Source organism: Taudactylus pleione, unplaced genomic scaffold (genome assembly GCF_031769625.1).
Source record: "Taudactylus pleione unplaced genomic scaffold, aTauple2 ptg000560l, whole genome shotgun sequence".
NCBI lineage: Eukaryota > Metazoa > Chordata > Amphibia > Anura > Myobatrachidae > Taudactylus > Taudactylus pleione.
The window spans coordinates 853,693-875,923 of NW_028284962.1; the positions used below are offsets into that span (position 1 = coordinate 853,693).

At 46.3% G+C, this 22,231-nt stretch overlaps 1 protein-coding gene across 2 annotated transcripts in view; it reads left to right on the forward strand.

The window, feature by feature from the left end:
- Window positions 1-22,231, forward strand: part of BTBD2 (BTB domain containing 2) — a 53,983-nt gene that overhangs the window by 26,004 nt on the left and 5,748 nt on the right. The window contains exons 4-8 of one of the 2 annotated variants that reach the window (XM_088452943.1): window positions 3,715-3,820; window positions 12,853-13,050; window positions 13,229-13,433; window positions 20,797-20,884; window positions 21,631-21,777. In XM_088452943.1, coding sequence (XP_088309069.1) covers window positions 3,715-3,820; window positions 12,853-13,050; window positions 13,229-13,433; window positions 20,797-20,884; window positions 21,631-21,777 — 744 coding nt within the window. The remainder of the gene's footprint in view (window positions 1-3,714; window positions 3,821-12,852; window positions 13,051-13,228; window positions 13,434-20,796; window positions 20,885-21,630; window positions 21,778-22,231) is intronic. The other variant, XM_088452944.1, reaches the window with a different exon arrangement.

Here is a 22,231-nt window from a genome sequence, read left to right on the forward strand (position 1 = left end):
TTCTCTTAAGGATCCTACGGATGGGAAAATTGACACATGTCTTAAAGCAGTATTTTCTTCATCTGGTGCTGTTACTCGACCAGCTATGGCTGGAACTAGGGTAGCCATGGCTGTTAAAGAATGGATGGGGACATTGGAAGATATTCTACCTAATGCTACCAGAGAACAGCTGACCTATATCTCCCACATATGAGAAGAGGCCTCCTATTTGGTAGAAGCTGCAATAGATGCTGGGCTCATGGTTTCTAAGGCATCGACTGCTTCAGTTGTTGCTTGTAGGGCAATTTGGTTGTGGTCCTGGGAAGCAGATAGTCAAAGAAGGCTCTGGAATCCTTGCCTTTTTGGGGAATATACTTTTTGGAGCAGCATTGGATAAGATAATAGCTACTCTGGCAGCTTCAAATTCTCCAGGTCTGCCATAAACAGCTACGTTGAAGTCTAGGCAGTCTTATTTTCGGTCCTTTCGTCCTCAGGGACGAGCAAAAGGACAGTCTTCCTCCAGGCCGTCTAGTTCTTGTAGGACAACCAAGTAGCAAACTTAAAGGTCCTAGCCGGCCAGATGTACTGCTTCTAAGCCGAACGACAAACCCTCTGCATGATGGGGCGGGCCGCCTCCTGGGGTATCCCAGGGTGGGAGGCAGACTTCTTCAATTTGCGGACTACTGGCATCAAACAACGGACTGGGTCCGAGAAGTGGTGCCTCAGGAGTATGCCCTCACTTTCCGGAGGCATCCTCTCCAGAAGTTTTTTTTTTTTGCACAACTCTCCCATCAGATTCTATCAGGGCCGGGGTGATAATCCCGGTTCCTGTGGGTCAACAAGGAAAGGGTAGTTATTCCAATCTAGTTTTGCTTAAGAAACCGAATGGGTCTCATCGCCCCTATTCTAAATCTGAAAACCCTCAACAAGTTAATCCAAGTTCTGTATGGAACCTGGGGAATTTATGATTTCCATGGACATTCAGGATGCGTATCTGTAATGTGCCTATTACGCCATCCCACCAACAATTTCTACGGTTTGCTGTCCTGCAACAACATGAACAATTTCAGGCACTGCCCTTTGGTCTATCAACAGCCCTCGGGTCTTCACCAAAATAATGTCGGTTATAATGTCCTACCTCAGGCGTCAGGGAATCGGAATACTACTATATCTGGATGACCTTCTGATATTGGCAGTCTCCAGCTGTTCTAAACGCCATCTGCAACTCACCATGGCCTGTCTACAGACGCACGGCTGGATCATCAATTGGAAGAAATCCCCTCTCTCTCCAACACAGCGGATGGTACATCTGGAGGCATTTCTGAATTCTCAGGCACAAAGGGTGTTTCTGCCAGAGGACCTATCATTGCGAATTCGCAAAATTCTATGCAATCGAAGGGTATCCATTCTATCAGCGATGCAGGTTTTGGGGTCAATGGCATCCACTTTCAACATGGTGGAATATGCTCCGTTCCACTCCTGGCCTCTGCAAAACTTGATTCTCTTCCGGTGGAACAGACAGCATCCTCTAATAAAGTCCCAGAGGCTCCTTCTCACTCCGGAGGTTCGGCTCTCCCTTGTGGTGGCTACAAAAGGATAATCTAAACAAAGGTCACCCATTCTGGTCCAGATCCAGTCCGACAACGCGACCACAATAGCCTAACTCAATCATCAAGGAGGCACGCAAAGTCACACAGCCATGAGGGAAGTGATAAACATTCTGATCTGGGCAGAACATCATCTTCTGGCTATCTCTGCAATATTCATCCGGGAGTCCTCAACTGGAAAGTGGACTTCCTAAGTCGTCAGGACACACATGCTGGAGAGTGGGCTCTCCACCTGGGGGTTTTTCCACTCCTAGTGAACAAATGGGCCTCCCAGACATAGACCTCATGGCATCACGTCACAACCAAAAGGTCCCCAGGTATAAGTCCAGGACCAGAGACCCCTCAGCCACCTTAGTGGACGCACTGGCAGTAAGAGGGGATTGCAAACTGGCATATCTCTTTCCTCCGATTTTCTTCCTCCCAAGGGTCATCAGGAACTTCAAGCAGGAAGGAGGAACTGTAATACTAGTGGCTCCTGCTTGGCCCAGACGTCATTGGTTCACTGACATACAGAATCTATCCATAAACATTGTTTCCTCTTCCTCTATGGCCGGATCTGTTAGCGCTGGGTCCCTGCCTACATCCGACCTTACCCCGTCTGTCTTTGACGGCGTGGCTAGCTTCCATCGTAAGAACCAAAGGTTTCTCCAGCTCTGATTCACATGATGATTAGGGCACGAAAACCTTCCTCTTCCCGCATCTAATACAGAGTTTGGCATTCTTTTGGCAAATGGTGTTCCCACAGAAAGTATGATCTTTAGGGTTTCCAGGGTACTTTATTTTCTCCATGCTGGGTTAGACCTTGGTCTAACTTTAGATTCTGGCCACCCTGAGAGTGCAGATTTCTGCACTGTCATTCTGGTTCCAGAGAAAGATTGCTTCTTTGCCGGATGTTTAGAATTTTTTTTTTTTTTCAGGGGGTTCTCCGAGTTCAGCCACCCTTTGTTCCACCGGTAGCACCTTGGGATTTGTCTTTGGTTCTCAAGGGGCTACAAGCTCCTCCATTTGCACCTCTGGACTCTGTAGACATGAAGTGGTTGACAGCTCCTCGATCTCTGATCTGGCAAGTCTTTCTTGTCGCTCCCCATTTTTGATTTTTCACCAGGATAGAGCTGTTCTCCGTACAAGTGAGGGTAACCTTCCTAAGGTAGTTTACCGTTTTCATGTGAATGAAGAGATTGTGGTTCCAGCTTTTCAGTCTTCAGACCTTTCTGTAGGTGAAGCCTCCCTGGATGTGGTTCGTGCTCTCCGTATATATGTGGAGCATACAGACTGTTAGAAAATCAGATACTCTTTTTGTGATATATGGTTTTCTCAAACGAGGATGGCCAGCTAACAAACAGACTCTGGCTCAATGGTTACGCATGACTATCCCTCAGGTGTACACACAGGCTAATCTTCCTGTCCCAAGCACTGCGACAGCACATTCTACCCGCTCTGTGGGCGTTTAGTCGTGGTGCCTCTGCTGAACAATTGAGCAAGGCAGCCACGTGGTCTTCTGTCCACACTTTTCTTAGGTTTTACGCCTTTGATACTTTTGCCCCTCAGGATGTTTCCTTTGGGCGACGAGTTCTCCTTTCTGCTCTGCCCCACCCTTAGGGGAACTGCTTTAGGACATCCCCATGGTATCCCTGTGGATCCTTATGGACCCTGAAGAAGAAAATAAGCATTATGGTAGACTTACCATTGATAACTCTTTTTCTTCTAAGTCCATAGGGTACACATGGCACCCACCCTGCTGCATTGGGTAATTTTTCTTTCGGGCACAGATTCCCTCATTTTCTGAGTGTTTCTGGTGTACGATTGTTCTTCTTCCTTTTCCTCTTTCCTTCTCCTACCTTGGGCTTGTTTAGAAAACCAAATGCCTGTGGCCAGGGGTGGGGTATATGTGGAGGAGGACCGTGAGGCATCTTGGGAGCTGAAAGCTTAACTGCTTGGTGCCTGGATCACTCCAAGCACATTATGCCCATGGTATCCCTGTGGACCCTATGGACTTCAAAGAAAAAGAGCTATCAATGGTAAGTCTACCATAACTCTTATTTTCTAATCCCACCTCACCACCCTTTTTTATGTATTTATTTTTTTATTTTTTTTATCCTAATTCTTATGTCTTTCATGGTTTATCCAGGCTCGTCTCTTTGATGAACCTCAGCTTGCCAGTCTCTGCTTGGAAAATATAGATAAAAACACTTCTGATGCCCTAAATGCGGAAGGATTCACAGACATTGATTTGGGTAATCTGCTCATAGTTTACCAGTTTAGCCACACATTTATGTGTAAAATTCATAAGTGTGATTAGATAATACTGCAGAGTATTTCTACTATGATGGGAATTCCCATAAAATCTTGTCAAAGCTGAGAGCTATTTCTAGTGAAGCTGTTTTCATTCACAATGTAACGGCGAGCACCTTTTAAAAGATATTTGAGAACTTCTCAGATATCTTTTTAAGGTGATTGCTGTTATGTTGTGAATGAAAACAGCCTCTATAGAAAGTGTCCAGCTATGACAAAATATTTTGAGAACATAGTTTCTTAACGAAAGATTACATTTTTGGGTTTGTGTACAGGCTGCTTTTTCTTTGCGCTTTGTTTCTGTATATTTTTCAATATTCTGGGAATATTCCTAGGTTACGCGGCACTCTGAAACAAACCACTAAATGGTGATGTTAGGATGCACACAATTTTGCTTGTATACAGTTAACCACTGAAACAGCTTAAGAAATGTTTGTAAAAGGTACAATAAACTGAGAAGTATTTTTGCTAGCAGTGGATTGAGTATACTAGATCTAGGGGCTTTACACCGCAATAGAACATTGGACCAACTGTCATAGGTTTTTGTGGCAGGTTTAGAACCTGCTGCAAAGCCAATGGGACACCCCCTCACACACAAAATAGACCTGCTCCAGGCGAGTTGTTGTGCAGCACTGCACAGATCACTATATTCTATGTAGGCTTCATTTTAGTAATACATTTTAAAAGGTCAAAATAAATAAAAAGGTGTGGTGTCCCTCCCCATATCAGTAACCAGCCCCAGGCCCTCTGAGCCTAGGCTGGTATTGGAAAATAGGGAAAAATACTGTGAGCTGTCCCGCTATTTTCTGATCCACAGCACTAGGCTGAGCCAGCCGGGACAGCTGATGCTATAGCAGGGGGACAGACAGCATGGGGTCCCCCTGCCATAACGGCAACGAGTCTCAAACTGGCCAGTCCATGGCTGAAATCCCTAGAGAAATAGGAACCTGACCAAAAAAAAGGGTCCCCCTTCCCAAGTATATTCTTAGCCCAGTTATCTTCACCGCACCCCCTGGGCTTTGGGTGCGGAGTAAATAAATTGTTAAATATCCGCCGTTAATGCATGTTTTCAATTAGACAGCAAATGCGAAGCTTGGTAAATAAAAACCCATAGTCTTCTCTCTTTGGGAAGACTGTGAGCAAACTTAGGGACTTACATAGGACCCTAAGAAAGGTAATAGATGCATCAAGCTGTTTACATTAAAATTTTGTAGAAATTGCAGTTTCTACTTCAGGGTCCATAGGGTATCCACAGGATACCTTGGGGTATAGGTGATGACGTCAGGCATCGGGCACCATAGAGTTAAGTTTTCAGCTTCCCATGATGCACTAGGGTCCCCCTCCTATACCCCGCCCCCGAGCCAAGGCATCTGTTTCATTGGTGCCCGGCTCGGAGTCGGAGTATCTGTTTAGAGGGGAGCTAAGGATAGCCCCTGAAGTTTTCTTCGCGGCAGCTGTGGCTGCACATCTGGAAGTACAGCATGGACAGGTCACTACTGACGTCCATGCTGTCTTCCCTACACCCCGCCGGTACCAGAACTCCGGTACTGATCCGGGGATGCTGGTAAGCATCTGGGGTCACAGCTAGCAGTGACCCCAGATGTTTTGGACCATGGCCGGAATCAAGGGGACAGCAGGTAGGCAGCGGGGTCCCGCGGTGGGTCTCTGCTGTTACATGGTCCAGAGTCCCCAGACAGGGGGCTCCCTGGGGACTGGCTGCAGCGTGGAGCCAGGTAACCAACCTGCGCTTCCACTACCCCCCTGGGACAGCGGACCGCAGCTGAGCGGTAGCACTGCGGCGTCCCAGGGGTTAATTGCATGCCAGGGGAGCGCGCCATCCCTGTACACAGCCGGCGCCTCCCCCGCTGCACACAGCCCCCTCTACACCTGCCGATTGGCCCTGTGACAGGGCTCCTCCCCCAGGCCGGCCTCCTCTCTGCTCCTCGGTGGCCATCTTCCACATCGTGAACGCTGCTGGAAGCTGTTGATCAGTGGCATCGTAGTCTGGGTCCCCCGGCATACTTCTTCTCGGTTGAAACAGGTATGTGTATGCAGCGCTGTGTCCTACCAGGCTCTGTGTCCGCGTAGTTGAGGAACAGCGCTGATAGTGCAGGGATTAATTTCTTTGCATCGTATGTGACTTCTGCTAGCGTCTGCTGCCTGTACTTTCACTTTCTACTGTCAGCCATTTCACTGTCCCTGCTCTTCTTCTGCTAAAGCCCTTGCGTTGCGGTGATTGCAGGGTGGTTCTCCCACTATACGAACAAGTATTAGTGAGAGGGGTCACATACTTACCATCATGTCTGAGAGTGAATTTCCTCTCCAGCTTCTGTGTACTACGTGCAAAGTACCAATAGCGGAGGGGGAGGGTAACTCGGAGGGACTGTCGGCAGTGTTATTTATTGGCGCGGCCAATTACTGTCACGGCTCCGGTACAGGAACCGCCCTGGGCTTGTTCACCAAAGCGCTTACAACCCTAGTGGGCCAGTTAGCTCCTCCACCTGCGTTTTCACAAATGGGATTGTCCCAGCAGTCAGTGGTGTCGTCACCCATGCAGGGTTTCCCGAGACAACTGATGGTACCCCACAGTCTCCCTATTTCCCCTCCCCAGGTCTCTCAGGAACCTGCGTGGGTTAATTCACTGACAAGCTCTGTACAGCATTTGTCGGACGTGTTACAAGGGGAGTCTGTGTTGCGGCCACATAAGCGGCCGGTGGCGTCTCCGCTCCTTTATGAGGATGACGACCGATGATGGGGAGATTCTGGATCTATCTGACAAAGAACCTCTCCGCACTAAAGAGTCGGACGCTAAGTCCAAGGTTTATATTCCTGGCCTTATTCGGGCAGTCCGCACAGCTGTAGTTATTGAGGATGACGATCCTCCGGTGTCAAAGTCCAAATATGCCTTTTTTAAGGATCTTAAGGGTGACGCCACAGTGTTTCCTCTTTCGGGTCAGTTAGTAGACCATTTAGAGGAGGCGTGGAAACACCCTGGTAAACTGTATCAGCCTCAGAGACGCTTAGCGGTGGCTTACCCGTTTGCGGACAATTATTTTTCTAAGTGGGAATCCCCTCCACAGGTGGATTCTCATGTGACACGCCTAGTACGAAGTGCCACATTGAACATGTCCTCCATGTCCTCCTTGAAGGATGCTACGGACCGTAAGGTGGAGATCTGCCTAAAGTCCATTTATTCCCTCGCAGGGGGGGGCATCCAGACCAGCTATGGCCGTATGTTGGGTAGCCAGAGCTATGGACGCTGGGCTGATAGTTTGGAGGCGTCTTTGGATACCGACTGTTCAGCGGAACAGGCCGAGTTGGTAGGCAATCTCCGGGATTCGGCCACTTACATCAATGAAGCGGCCTTGGATATCAGTACCCTCACATCTCAGATTTCTTCGGCAGCTGTTGCTGCTCGTCGCACATTATGGTTGTGATCCTGGAAGGCGGACGCTGATTCCAAAAAGGGTTTGGAAGCTTTACCCTTTAATGGAGAAGTCCTATTTGGTCCGGATCTGGACAAAATTGTGGCCACGCTGGCGGCAGCCAAGTCTGCATGTCTCCCGTCTGCTATGGTCCCTTCCAGTTCGGGTATGTCGTCCTTTCGGCCTTACAGGGCCCAGGGTAGGCCTAAAGCACAGTCCTTTCCTAGACAGGCTGGCCCCAAGAAATCGGCCAAACCCAGGAAACAGGCCTGGAGTACCAGCCGTCCATCCCCTAAGTCTGATGACAAACCTGCAGCCTGACGGTCCGGGCCTCCCTTTGGGGGATCCCAAAGTGGGAGGCCGTCTGCTGCAGTTCGCCCAGTGTTCGCCCAGTGTTGGTCACCACGACAGACAATTGGGTTCACGAGGTGGTTTCTCACGGCTATGCCCTCTCCTTTTGGCACAGGCCCCCGTCCCGATTTTTCACCACTGGTCTTCCCTTAGACCGGAACAAAGCCCTGGAACTGCGGAAAGTTTTGCACACTATGCTCCTGGCTGGAGTTATAGTGCCTGTTCCATTCTCCCTGAGGGGCCAGGGTTTCTATTCCAATCTCTTTTTGGTGCAGAAACCCAATGGGTCGTACCGTCCGATTCTCAACCTCAAAGCCTCAACAAGTCCTTGCGGGTGCCGCGGTTTCGGATGGAGACCCTACGGTCCATCACTCTGGCGCTGGAACCTGGGGATTACATGGTGTCGTTGGACATACATGACGCTTACCTGCATGTCCCTATTCTTTTACGTCATCAACAGTTCTTCAGGTTTGCCATCCGCAACGATCACTTTCAGTTCCGGGCATTACCTTTTGGCCTGGTGACAGCACCACGAGTGTTCACCAAGGTTATGGCGGTCATGGCGGCTTTCCTGCGGCTGCAGGGAGTCCGCAGCATGTTGCCGTATCTGGACGACCTTCTCTCGGCAGCAAGATCTCCAGAGCTCCTTCTACGCCACTTGGATCTGACGATTGCGGTACTGCAACGGCACGGCTGGTTAATAAACTGGCAAAAGTCAACCCTGATCCCGTCTCAGAGGATTCTGCACCTCGGAGCATTATTGGACTCCAGACAGCAGAGAATCTTTGTGACGGGGGAAAAGATCTCTGCTTTACAGTTGAGGGTGTGCAGTTGTCGGCAGAGTCGCCGTGTGTCCCTGCATTCGGCGATGAGGTTACTGGGCTCCATGGTGTCGGTATTCGACATGGTGGAATATGCCCAGTTTCACTCCAGACCTCTGCACCAATTGACCCTGTCCAAATGGAATGGACTGTCTCAGAGTCTAAAGTCCCAGACGATGGTGCTCACTCCGGAGGTTCGCCTGTCCCTAGCCTGGTGGTCCAGATGACCAATCTCAACAAGGGTCGTCCATTTTGGGTGACGCCAGCCTTCGGGGCTTGGGAGCGGTCACTGGTCCACACTTGTTCCAGGGCAGATGGACTCAGGCGGAAAAGGAGCTTCCAATAAATATCTTGGAGCTCCACGCGGTTTTCAATGCTCTCCAGCAGGCACATCGGGTTCTCCAAGGTCACCCCGTGCAGGTCCAGTCGGACAACGCCACCACCGTGGCCTACATAAATCGACAAGGAGGAACCCGAAGTCGGGCAGCACTCATAGAGGTGTCCCGCATCCTGGTCTGGGCAGAGCGCAATCTCCCGTCCATATCAGCCGTATTCATCCCGGGAGTCCTCAACTGGGAGGCGGACATTCTCAGTCGCCAGGACGTTCATCCGGGGGAGTGGTCTCTGCACCAGGACATCTTTCAACTTCTGGTGGACAGGTGGGGTCTTCCATAGATCGACCTCATGGCGTCGCGGCACAACAACAATTTGCCGGTGTACGGGTCTCGAACAAGAGACGAAAAGGCGTCTCTGGTGGATGCTCTGTCCGTCCAGTGGACGTTCCGGTTTGCTTACCTCTTTCCTCCATTTTCCCTTCTTCCACGGGTATTCCGGAAATTCAAACAGGAAGGAGGGACGCTCCTGTTGATAGCTCCTGCGTGAAGGAGGCGGCACTAGTTCTCAGAACTTCAGGGTCTGTCCGTGGACATTCCTCTGCGGTTGCCGCTGCGACCGGTCCTACTGTCACAGGGTCCTTGTCTTCACCCGGACCTGACTCGGCTGTCTTTGACGGCGTGGCTGTTGAGACGGCCATGTTAAGGGGGAAGCAATCGGGAAGCCGACTGCCTAAATACCGGCAGCCGGCTTCCCGACTGTCAAATCCCGGCAAGGGTGAAATGCCGGGCGTCTAGATGTAAACGCCCGCATTTCCCCGACGTGTTTCTGACTTAGGGGCTCTCTCCTGTAGACCCCCTTTCCTGATTTTCATAGGAACAGGGCAGTGCTGCGCACACGTCCTGAATTTCTCCCCAAAGTTGTTTCAAGTTTCCACATCAACGAGGAAATTGTTGTGCCAGCTTTTAACTCTCCTAATCTTTCAGTGGGTGAGGCCACTTTGGACGTTGTGCGGGCCTTAAGGATTTATGTTGACCGCACTTCTTCGTTTAGGAAGTTGGATGCCTTGTTTGTCCTCTATGGCTTCCGTAAAAACGGTTGGCCTGCTTCAAAGCAAACTTTGGCAGGTTGGATTCAATTTCAGAAGCTTATCTTCATGAAGGCCTTCCAGTTCCTTCCTATGTGAGGGCACTTTCCACTAGGTCTGTGGGTCCTTCGTGGGCAGCTCGACGTGGTGCCTCTGCAGTCCAGATCTGCAAGGCTGCCACGTGGTCCTCTGTCCATACCTTTGTGAGGTATTATGCGTTTGACACCTTTACCTCTCAGGATGCCTCCTTCGGGCGGCGGATTCTCCTTTCAGCACAGTAGCGTCCCCACACTTGAAGGATACTGCTTTGGGACATCCCCAAGGTATCCTGTGGATACCATATGGAGCCTGATGTAGAAAATATGAGATATGGTAAGAACTTACCTTTGTTATCTCTATTTCTACGAAGTCCATAGGGTTCCACAGGACTCCTGCCCTGTCTCACCTGTGCTGCAGATGGGCTTTACTCTGGTCACCGGTTTTTTCGTCTCCCTCTGGTGAGAATGTGATTCTTGTGTGTGTCCAGATCTTTTTTTCTCTCTTCCTTCTCCTCCTCCGGCCTATGGCTTGGTACGTAACTGAGATGCCTTGGCTCGGGGGCGGGGTATAGGAGGGGGACCCTAGTGCATCCTGGGAGACTGAAAACTTAACTCTATGGTGCCCGATGCCTGACGTCGTCACCTATACCTCAAGGTATCCTGTGGAACCCTATGGACTTCGTAGAAATAGAGATAACAAAGGTAAGTTCTTACCATATCTCATATTTTCTACTTAATTTTATGTACTATGTATTAATGGTACAATGCAGGAGATTTCACAAAAATCTCCAGCAAAGTGCTAATTAGCACTGCAGATCGCAGTCCCCATTATAATCAATAGGAACTACGATCAGACCCCTATGTACCAAACTCCAAAAAGCACAGCTTTTCGGAGGGTGGCCCTGGTAGTTTACACTATCTTCAGATGGTGTAAACTGTTTTAAGCCTATGGAGGTTCCAGGAGCAGGCGAGAGCTCTTTCAAGCTCTCCCCAGCCCCCGTCTACTAAATGCGGTGGCTATAACTCACAGGGATAGCGGCTACCGCAACCACTGTCCCTGTGAGTTTCCCTTTGTACATAGCAGGGATATTTTAATCCCCTGCGAAATGGATAAATAATAATGTGGCAGGTCCGCAATTATTAGTACATGGACCCCTTAATGCTTTATTACGTTTTCAGTTGTTTCCGGAATGAAAATGACCATGCTCACAATGTCAAACCTTTCAGCAAATACTATCGCTCTTATTTTGTGCTATTTTGTCTTGCTGTAAAGTCATTGCATTGTCAGATGATCACATGTCTATTCGGTTTACAGCAGAGAGCTTGGAAGAGCATAACATTTAACTGGCCTAAACAGTATGCAGTCTGTGTAAGATGGCAAAAGATAGGTCCAAGAGGAGTGACCTGCACCATGCATTGCTATGCTTTATCTGCCCTACAAAAAGACTTGCTACAATCATTGGAAAGTCCTATAATAAGCATACTTCAAACATTTGTTCCCTAATATTTGCAGTCAACATATACCGAGAGAATATGCAAGTTTAGAGTCCCTTTTTTCTTGTTGCAAAAATAGTATTAAAAATGATTATTCCTCCCTTTCTATTTGAAAATAGTTTCCATACAAATTAGTCCATACCTCTCCTGAAATCATGCCAAATAGCCCTGTTTAGCGTGCCATGGACTTTGCTACTTAGCTGTGCCAAAATCTAATCCTAAATCCTAGTACACTATAAGCTAATTTAGATGCAGCATTGAGGGAAAAAGTACACAATTTAGGTTAGACAAAAAGACAGGTCCGATATGAGTAACCCTCGCCATGCATTGTTATACATAATTTGCGATTTTATACCAATTCTTCCCCAACAAAGAAGTAATTCAAAGTAACTAGTACACTATTTGTGAACTAAGACTCGGAACTGAGGAAACAGTATGCAGTCTGTGTAAGATGGCAAAAGATAGGTCCAAGAGGAGTGACCTGCGCCATGCATTGCTATGCTTTATCTGCACTTTTATACCGATTCCTTTCTAACAAAAAAGAAAAAAAAACTAATCCTAGGTACCTAGTTTACTATTTGCAAACTAAAATGCAAAATTGATGGCAAAATAGCATAGATGAGGAAAAAGTATGCAGTATGGGAATTGCATCTGGTGTCTTGTGACATATGGCGCAAAATGGATAGGTGTATGAGGACACATTTGTGGATAACAAATTTAACTGCACGTATACATTAGCTGTGTCATGGGATATTGACACAGCTATTTCTTTAGGCTAGCGCTTCTGGGTGTTTTGCAAACCTGAGTGACATCATGTGAGTGAGGCAGTTGGTTTCATGCTTCACATATTTCAAGCACTGTGGATGGAGGAGTCCTCCAGCATTAAGAGGTGGCTCCCCAATTTAGGTAACCAAGAGTTCTAGGGGAGAGACCCATTTTTGCTATATATGAGTGGAATGGTCAACCCTTCTAATGACCAGTAGAGACTGATATGTGTCGGGCTATACCTGTTTGTCTACTGTATGTGGCTTTTCCCTTAAAGACTTAGCAGTGTTCAGTTTGTAGCCCCTTCTGTGAGAAAATGTTTTGTTTTATGCCAGATGGATTCCATATGTCAGTGCTGTTGATATGCTAAATACATTTTTTCCATTTATAATATTTTCTATGGTGGTGGTCTCGAATTTTACATTGCCCTCTAGTTTTCTTTAATTTAAACAAGCAAACATTGTAAACTTATAAATCCGTTTATAACCAGAAATGGTTACAACTGAAGGGAGAGAAAAACTACTTGGATTGCACCCAAAAAACCCTTAAAAACACATTTTAAAGTCTACACATTTGAATTGACATGTTAGGCATCAATGCTTTGTTTTGGTTCATGTGTCTCTAATTTGCCTGCAGCACTGCCTCCTGCTTTTCTTACAGATACCTTGGTTGCAGTGTTGGAACGGGACACATTGGGGATCCGTGAGATTAGACTGTTTAATGCGGTCGTACGCTGGTCTGAGGCAGAGTGCCAGAGGCAGCAACAACCAATAACCTCCGAAAACAAACGGAAAGCACTTGGCAAAGCATTGTCTCTTATCCGTTTTCCACTTATGACTATTGAAGAGTTTGCTGCAGGTATCCTTAAAGGAATCTGTGTTTTGTTTTTTTTTCTTAACTAAATTTACAGATTTTAGAGCATTTAATATAATGCTCTATAGGCTGTATAATGTAAGTCGGTTAAATTCTAGTTTGAGGCCATATGATTTTATTTGAAGTATAGTCTACTATAAATCTGTTGTGTGTGTTTTTGTATGTTCCTCCCCAGGCCCAGCTCAGTCAGGCATTCTTACTGACCGGGAGGTGGTGAGCCTGTTCCTGCACTTTACAGTTAACCCCAAACCTCGAGTGGAGTTCATAGATAGGCCAAGATGTTGCCTGCGGGGAAAAGAGTGTAATATTAACCGTTTCCAGCAGGTGGAAAGCCGTTGGGGTTACAGTGGGACCAGCGACCGAATAAGGTATAATGTATTCTACTGTTCCTTTACTAATTTGATGCCTTCCTGTATGGAACATCCATATCGAATAAAACTGACCTTTCTCCTTCATCCTCCAGGTGACTCTGGAGATCAAGACACTGGGGAATAGACGAGTGGATGAGGAGCTGGCACTTTAAATGTAGAAGTATGAGTGACTCCTCCCCCTCTATCCCCCAGAAGCCCCAGTTTTAGAATTGTGCCCAAAGGGAGCTGGTCATTGTGGGCTGAGCTCAGCCCATACTTAGTATATTTTATTTTCATTTTATTTTATAACTTCACCACTTCATGGAGGCATCAGAGAGACCCGCCACTGCTAGTTAAGAGTAAGTGTCTGGGTCCCAGGCACCGTAGCACTAGCTCAGGGAGGGACACGCTGCAGCCTATTATAGTGTCCGTGCCACCGCAGGACCTGATGCCAGCAGCGGTAAGTATACACTCCTTCTGACTGGCAGGGGTTGAGATACTAAATATCTTGCGGCCCCCAAGCCCCTTCTGTGCCCTCTTTACCAGCGCTGCTGATACTTCACAGCGCTTGTCAGCACGGTTTTATTGTACAAGTGCCGGGGCCCGGCGTCAGAGGGGATATATCAGAGACCCGCCACAGACAGCTGTTTTTAGCTTGTGTCTGGGTTATTGGCCATATCTCTGGCCGCATTCAGTATTGCGACCCACCACAGCTCACGTGGCTAGTGTCCGGGTCCCTGTACCTCCACGCAGGCGGTAAATTGCTCATCCTCTCTGATTAGCAGGGGGCGGGGTGACTTAAGTCCTTAGCGTGGGTGCCCCCAGCCAGAACACAGAAGCCTCCCCACGACCCAAGGGGGACGGATGCAACAGCGCCTTTCACTAATGTGCCTATTCCCCCTCTCTATTGAGTCGGGGCTTAATTTATTCAGTGGTGGCGGCAATGCCTCCCGCTAAAGTGTGGGAAGGGGACTCTACATGCCTTCACTTTACTACAGTGGGTACCGCTCAGCGCTTCCCATGCTGGGGTCGGGGCTTGCGGTGGCGCGCCAACTCCTACATGCTTGCTGGCCGGCTCCCTGTTTGGGAGTGCTTTACAAGGGTTCAGCTCACTGTATGCCCTGAGGGGAGCGGTGGTCTTTGCTCCTCCTTGCGGGTCAATCAAGCTCCATGCGAATGTTGCTGCTAAGGTAGTGTCAACATTGTTTCTCTGCTACTACAGATGATCAGTGGGTGCAGTTGTTAGCATTGCGGCTCATGAGTAATTATAAAGCTGCATTAACCTAGTGGACTGCATGGATATGAGCCCCTAAACTGCAGGATTCTAATCTATGGATATGGACTGCAGCATAAGACCATAAACTGCAGTATTTTATGTATGGATATATGTTTATACATAGTCAGCTGCATAACTATTGGGACATTGACAGAATTTTCATATTTTGGCCTCTATTCACCACCACAATGGCCTTGAAATGAAACAAACAAGATGTGCTTTAACTGCAGACTTTCAGATTTAATTTGAGGGTAATTGCATCCAAATCAGGTGAACGGTGTAGGAATTACAACGGTTTCTATATGTGCCTCCCACTTTTTAAGGGGCCAAAAGTAATGGGACCATCAACTCAAAAGCTATTTCATGGACAGGTGTGGGCTATTCCCTCGTTATTTCATTATAAAGGTCTGGAGTTGATTCTAGGTGTGACATTTGCATTTGGAATCGGTTGCTGTCGACTCTCAATATGAGATCCAAAAAGCTGTCACTATCAGTGAAGCAAGCCGTCATTAGGCTGAAAAATCAAAACAAACCCATCAGAGAGATAGCAAAAACATTAGGTGTGGCCAAATCAACTGTTTGGAACATTCTTAAAAAGAAAGAACGCATCGGAGAGCTCAGCAACACCAAAAGACCCGGAAGTCCACGGAAAACAACTGTGGTAGATGACAGAAGAATTATTTCCCTGGTGAAGAAAAATCCCTTCACAACAGTTGGCCAAATCAAGAACACTCTCCAGGAGGTAGGTGTATATGTGTCAAAGTCAACAATCAAGAGAAGACTTCACAAGAGAGAATATAGAGGGTTAACCACAAGATGTAAATCATTGGTGAGCCTCAAAAACAGGAAGACCAGATTAGAGTTTGCCAAACAACATCTAAAAAAGCCATTATGGTTCTGGAACAACATCCTATGGACATATGAGACAAAGATCAACTTGTACCAGAGTGATGGGAAGAGAAGAGTATGGAGAAGGAAAGGAACTGCTGATGATCTAAAACTTCTCATCAGTGAAGCATGCTGATGGTAGTGTCTTGGCGTGGGCATGTATGGCTGCCAATGGAACTGGTTCCCTTGTATGTATTGATGATGTACTGCTGACAAAAGCAGCAGAATGAAACACTTCAGAAGTCAGGCAATGTTATATGCTCATATTCAGTCAAATACTTCAGAGCTCATTGGACGGTGCTTCACAGTGCAGATGGACAATAACCCGAAGCATACTGCAAAAGCAACCAAAGAGTTTTTAAGGCAAAAAGTGGAATGTTATGCAATGGCCAAGTCAATCCCCTGACCTGAATCCGATTGAGCATGCATTTCACTTGATGAAGACAAAACTGAAGGGAAAATGCCCCAAGAACAAGCAGGAACTGAAGACATTTGCAGCTGAGGCAACAAAGTATTAAAAAGTGAAAGTTAGATTTAGGATTGTTTAGTTTGTCCCATTACTTTTGGCCCCTTAAAAAGTGGGAGGCACATATAGAAACCGTTGTAATTCCTACACCGTTCACCTGATTTGGATGTAATTACCCTCAAATTAAATCTGAAAGTCTGCAGTTAAAGCACATCTTGTTTGTTTCATTTCAAAGCCATCTAGTGTCTTACACTAGATGTTTCATTGTTCATGGACAACCACTTTCAGGGTCGATAGTCGCATCATGAGTCGACACTACCGACCAATGTGCTGGAACTCTGGGTGTTCTTCAACGCCTTTCTAGACGCTTCCTCTGTACTAGGGGGGGTTGGCAGGTTCAGATCCAGCCGGACAACGCTACAGTAGTCTCGTTCTTCTACCATCAAGGAGTGATGCATGGCCTGGCGCGTGGTAAGTCACTTTATATAGTGGGCGGAGCTCCATCTGATTGTTTCCTTGGCGGTGTTCATTCTAGGAGTGGAAAACAGATTATCTGTCGTCAGGACCTTCATCCCAGACGATGGACCCTTCAACAGGCGGGCTTCCAAGAGCTAGTCAGCAGGTGGGGCAGACCAGCCAAAGATCAAGACAAAATCATCAGATGCCTCGGTACTGCTTTAGAACTTCTGTTGCGTAGGCAGAGGCGGTACTCATGTACCTCTGTCTTTGCGAGTCTTCTCGCGTTTCCAGTGTGAAGTGCCCACGGTCATCCTACTGACTCCGAACTAGCCCCACCATGCTTGGTTCTCAGATCTCCAGCTGCTTTTTTCTTCTAGGAAACCCAACCTCTACCTATTCGCCCAGACCTCATCCTTCTAGGTCCGGCCTTTGGCCACTCCACCCTGAACTCTATCGTTCTTGTCTGATCTTTGAAGCTAAGCAGGGTCAGGCCTGGATAGTACCTGGATGGGTTCCACCTGCAAATACCAAGTGCAGTTGGCTTAATTGATATACCCAGACTTACCATGGCTGCGTAAATGGTGTGGCTGTTGGGCCGCTTTCTTAGATGTAGTGGGATTCCGGATCAGTTACCTTCCTCTGAGCTCGCTGGCCAGTAAAGCGAGGGTTTCACTCCACTGTTGTCCATTGTCCTGTCTCCAGTTTCTTCCTTCAGCGGGATCTGGATGCTAAGTTATACCTTGATTCTCAAGGTTCAGGCTCTGCACTGTCTATAATATTAACGCCGCCTGGCCTTGTTTCCTCAGCTACAAGGTTTTCATCAGAATTCCTTGAATACAGCCTCAGTTTGTCCTGTCTTCATCACCGTGGGACCTATACCTGCTTCTGCCTGTTCCAGGCAATATTCCTGTCAAGGGTGGTTTCACCTTTCCACTTCATCCAGAGCCGTCCAAGAACCCGGAAAACAGTCTGCCCTCACCTTGGATGTTGTGCGGGATTTATGGGTCCATACAGCGCCATTGCAGAGGTCAGATTCCTTGCTGTCCTTGTGATGCTCTATGCTTATAAGCAGAAGTTAGCCAAATTGATCCGTCTGGCGCCATCCGACAGGCATCTGTTGCTCTGCACGACCTCTGCTAGTTTTCTTATTCGCACTTTCCACTCATGCGGTGGGTGCTTCTTGGGCTGACGTCATGGTGTCTCAGCTTTTCTTATGCCGTGCGACCACTTGGTCCATGGTGGCCACTGTTATGTGATTCTTGCGGCCTCAGGTTCTAGTTTTGGTCGCAGGGTTTGGCAGGTTCCTCAGGGCTCTCCCACCCGGGGGAAGAAATTTTGGGATGTCCGCAGTGTCTTGATATCCAGTGTCCCCTGGTGCATGAAGAAAATAGGATTTTGGTACTTACCAGTAAAATCCCTTTCTCCGATTCCACAGGTGACACTGGATGCCCTCCCAGCACTGTTCATCTGCCTTTGTGTTCAGTTTACATATGTTGTATGCACCATGTTCTACATGGGTAGTATGCACTATGGGTTTTTTTTTTTGTTTTTCTATTCGGCTTTGGCAGTCTTGTTGTGTTTATACCTTCTCTTCTTATTCTGTTCCATCTCCTTGGGCTCCAATTCTCTAACTGGGGCTTCTGGGGGATAGAGAGTAAAGAATCACTCTTACTTCTAAAGTGCCAGCTCCTCTCATCCACCAGTCTATACCCCAGTGTCTTGATCTGCAGTGTCCCCTGTGCAATCGGAGAAAGGGATTTTACTGGTGAGCACCAAAATCCTATTTTTGGCTACTGAATAGTAAAATGTAGCCTATTGGATGGCAATAAAAATCCCCATGTGCGAATAAGGACCTAAGGAAAACAAGTGTTAATTGCCCTATACACCTTACTATGGAGTGTCTTTTGGATCATCATTTCTTGCTGGGAGTATATAGGAATTGTGGGAATTGTTTTTTTTTAAATTCGGACGTATGAAATTGACTTTTCCGTAGTGGTATCAACAAAGGCATAAACCTGCGCTTGGGTTACAGTAAGCTAGCAAAAAAGTTACTCCCCCCCCCCCCCCCCCCCCCTTATAAAATATAAAATAAAAAGAAAGATGGAGAAAAAACAAAAAAACAAAAGGAGAGGGGGGGGGGGTAGAGAAGTGGATATGGGGGGGGGGGGGGGGGCTCTAGTCAAAAAGCCAAAAAACAAAATTAAATAAAAATTAAATGTTGAATGGGGAGGGAACATTTTGGTACACCAGCCAAGGAGACCATATTTTTGTCGAAGTACCTCGAGGTATGACGTAGTATAGTGGTCATTTATTTCATTTTATAGACATACCAGATACGTGTTAAAATTGCCTGCATAAGAGAAGGAGTAGGATTTTTCCAGTCAGCTGCTATATGGCAGGTCATTGTAGAAACGATGTGTTGAAACAACTTATTCTGATGTCGGAAGAGGGTGGGAAGATTCAAGGGAAAAATTAAATGTTTAGAATCAAAAGGGATAGGTATCTCAAATAGGTGCGAGAAAAGGTTGATGACCTCTTGCCATATTCCAGCCGATTTGGACAGGACCACAATATATGCATAAAGCAGGGATGGGGAAGCTCAGGCCCACGGAGTCATTTGGTCTTGCCCTCTGAGCTTTTCTCTGCTAGCCTCTGCAGCCAAAATCTATGCAGCAGTGCCGCTTGGAGCATACTTGGGACGCTTCAGACGGTCACACCGCTGCCCTTACATCCTCAGGATGCTCCGGGCATTGCTGCAATCACTGGCGATTGTGGCCCCGCCCTATGTATGATATCACATGGAGAGATTGTGGCCTGCATCGGGCACGCAAATAATGTGTTTTATATATCTCTATCTCAAAATGGCCCTCGGTAGAAAAAAGGTTCCCCACCCCTGGCATAAAGGTACCCTTTTGCCGACATCCCCTCCAGCGCCTATCCGAAACATCGGGAAACATTCCTTTTAGCCGAGAGGGTACATACCATCGATTATATATATTTGCCTTGATTTTGACGCAAATACAGTTTGAGGCGGCATTGTCCCATATTTCCGGCCAATCCCCACCATCTATGGGGTGTCCCAAATCCAGTTCCCATGCCAATTCTTGAGAATCCCGGCTAGGACTTACTTCCTCACTCAATAAAGAATAGCTAGTGGACATTAGACCCCTGGTAGAGGGACGATTCCAACATATATAGTCAAGAGGTCAAGGATCTGCCAGTTAGAGTTGGGCTAATTTTGGAATGGAAGTGCCTAATTTGTAGATGGCAAAAGAAATCTTAGATGGAATAGACGCCTTTTCTTGAATTTCAGAGAATTGCGGAAAATTAGTATCGATGGTAATATTTAAATAATAAATCTTTTCAAATAACCAAGCAGTAAAGAAAGATTTACTTAAACCTGGGGGGAAGGCAGGATTATGATAAGGGGATGAACCTGGGGCAAGCTTAAGACGTTTTAACTAAATCCCAAACTGCTAACTAACGGGAAATTACAGGATGGGAAGTAACTATCCGGGGGCGATGAATGCTGGAAAGCCATATTTTTTAAAGTAAGGGTTACCTAGACCTCCACCCTCCCCTCCCCTCCTCTCCCTAGAGGCACGCTGAAGCAGTTTAAGCCTAACCCACGGGTGTTTTTTGATGTTGAAGAAATTCAAAAACATAAGGAAGATATATAAATCAGAAGGGTTTGAAATAAATCTAAGAGCCGAGAAAGAACTCTCATCTTGACAGATTTGTATTCTTATAGATATTGGGCCTCAGACTGCACACCCTGAATGTATGTGTGTGTATGTATGTATATATGTGTGTATATATATATATATATATATATGTGTGTGTGTGTGTGTGTGTATATATGTGTATATATATATATATATATATATATATATATATATATATATATATATATTTTTTTTTTTATTAAATATAGGGGGTGCTACCTTTGGAGACAATTGCCAAGGTTATGGGCCAACCCACCACATCCGGGTAACCTCTATAGGGTAGGTCCCTAACATACTAGCGTTCAAATCCAGAGCGCAGGACACCCCCAAACTAGCCCAGCTAAGCCACCCCAAGGCACCGCTATAATAAGAAAAGTGAAGTGTACAAATTTATTTATATATAATTAATTTGGAGTTGTGCACTTGTATCCCAGATTTGTATTCTACCTATCCATGAGATAAATGACTTGCTTAAAAAAAAGGAGTAACTTATCTCCTGTTTATGTATGCATCATGGAGTTGACATCGGCCTCAGTGTGACTGTTTTGCTAATTTGTGCCATTTCAGATTTTCAGTTAATAGAAGAATATTTGTTGTGGGCTTTGCACTGTATGGATCAATACATGGTCCCACAGATTATCAAGTAAACATACAGGTAAGGCTTTTGTTTTTATTCAGATGTGTATGTACGATACTGGTTGGGAACTCCACTTAAAATTGTTTATCTTGTATGATGAGACTTCTAGCCATCTCAAACAGCCATAAAACATTGCTTTTAAAGCCTAAACAACTCCTTGCGGTATGAGCACAAATGTGTAAAGTTCAGCCCCATATCCAGACATAATGCTTAACTGCAGGTCTTCTAATTGAATGTGTGGGGTAATTTACACCTAATTGCGTCGCCCTCCTAATTATGCACATTTATTTTATGTTGACATCATATGAGGTAACATGATGGGTAGGGTTATTTTAATTTGGCCAGTTTGCTAAAAGATTTTCAAAACGTACAATAACTTCAATTTCAAACAAAATGATTGATCAGTTACATTAACACCAGCAAAGTGCTGTCCTTGTCAGTCTTTATGCTAGAATTTAATGGCACCTGTGTTTACTACTGAATTTCCTGCTGTTACTGCTATTCAAGCAAACTAAATGGGCCAGTAGAACCGTAATAAATGGTGTACTTGTAATGGGACCAAAGGGCTGAACGCAGTTATTGTACATTATTAGTACATGTGCAAATATATCTAATTTTTTTTTATTTTTTACATTATATATGGCGATGCAAATGTGCCTGCATTTATACTGAAAAAATTGAAATACTATCCCAACAACCAGTCTTTTTTTCTGTTCATGTAATTGCTGTTTTCACTGCATCCATCTGTCTCTTCTTGCTCCTAGATTATTCATACTGACAGCAATACTGTCTTAGGCCAAAACGACACTGGCTTCAGCTGTGATGGCTCTTCTAGCACATTTAGGGTGATGTTTAAAGAACCGGTGGAAATACTTCCCAACGTCAACTACACTGCTTGTGCCACACTAAAGGTAAGGGCCACTTCACTTGTCACAAGGGAGAAAAGGAAAGACAAATACATTGGTGGAAGTAACTTTTTCTTATCAAGTAATTCACAGTATAGTTACAGACTATAAATTTGATGGTGGCATGCAATAAAAACCCTTTTTGGATCAGATTAATAATAAAAATAAAAAAAAGACCAGGAACTGATAGAGGGAAAGAAATGGCGGGTGTGGTATGTTAGGTTGACAGTTCTCATGTCGACATGCTGAATGTCGACACTGACCACGTCAGCATTTATCATGTCTACACGGATGACATGTCGCCACGATAGAATGTCGACCTAACATCCATGATAGCCGCCTAGTCCCTAGTCAGCTGGTTCCTGCAGTAGTGGTGTGTCCATCATTGTCTTCCAGATACTTGCACCCATGTGACCAGCACTTCTGGTGGAGCCAGTTGAGGAGCATCTTTCCCATGACT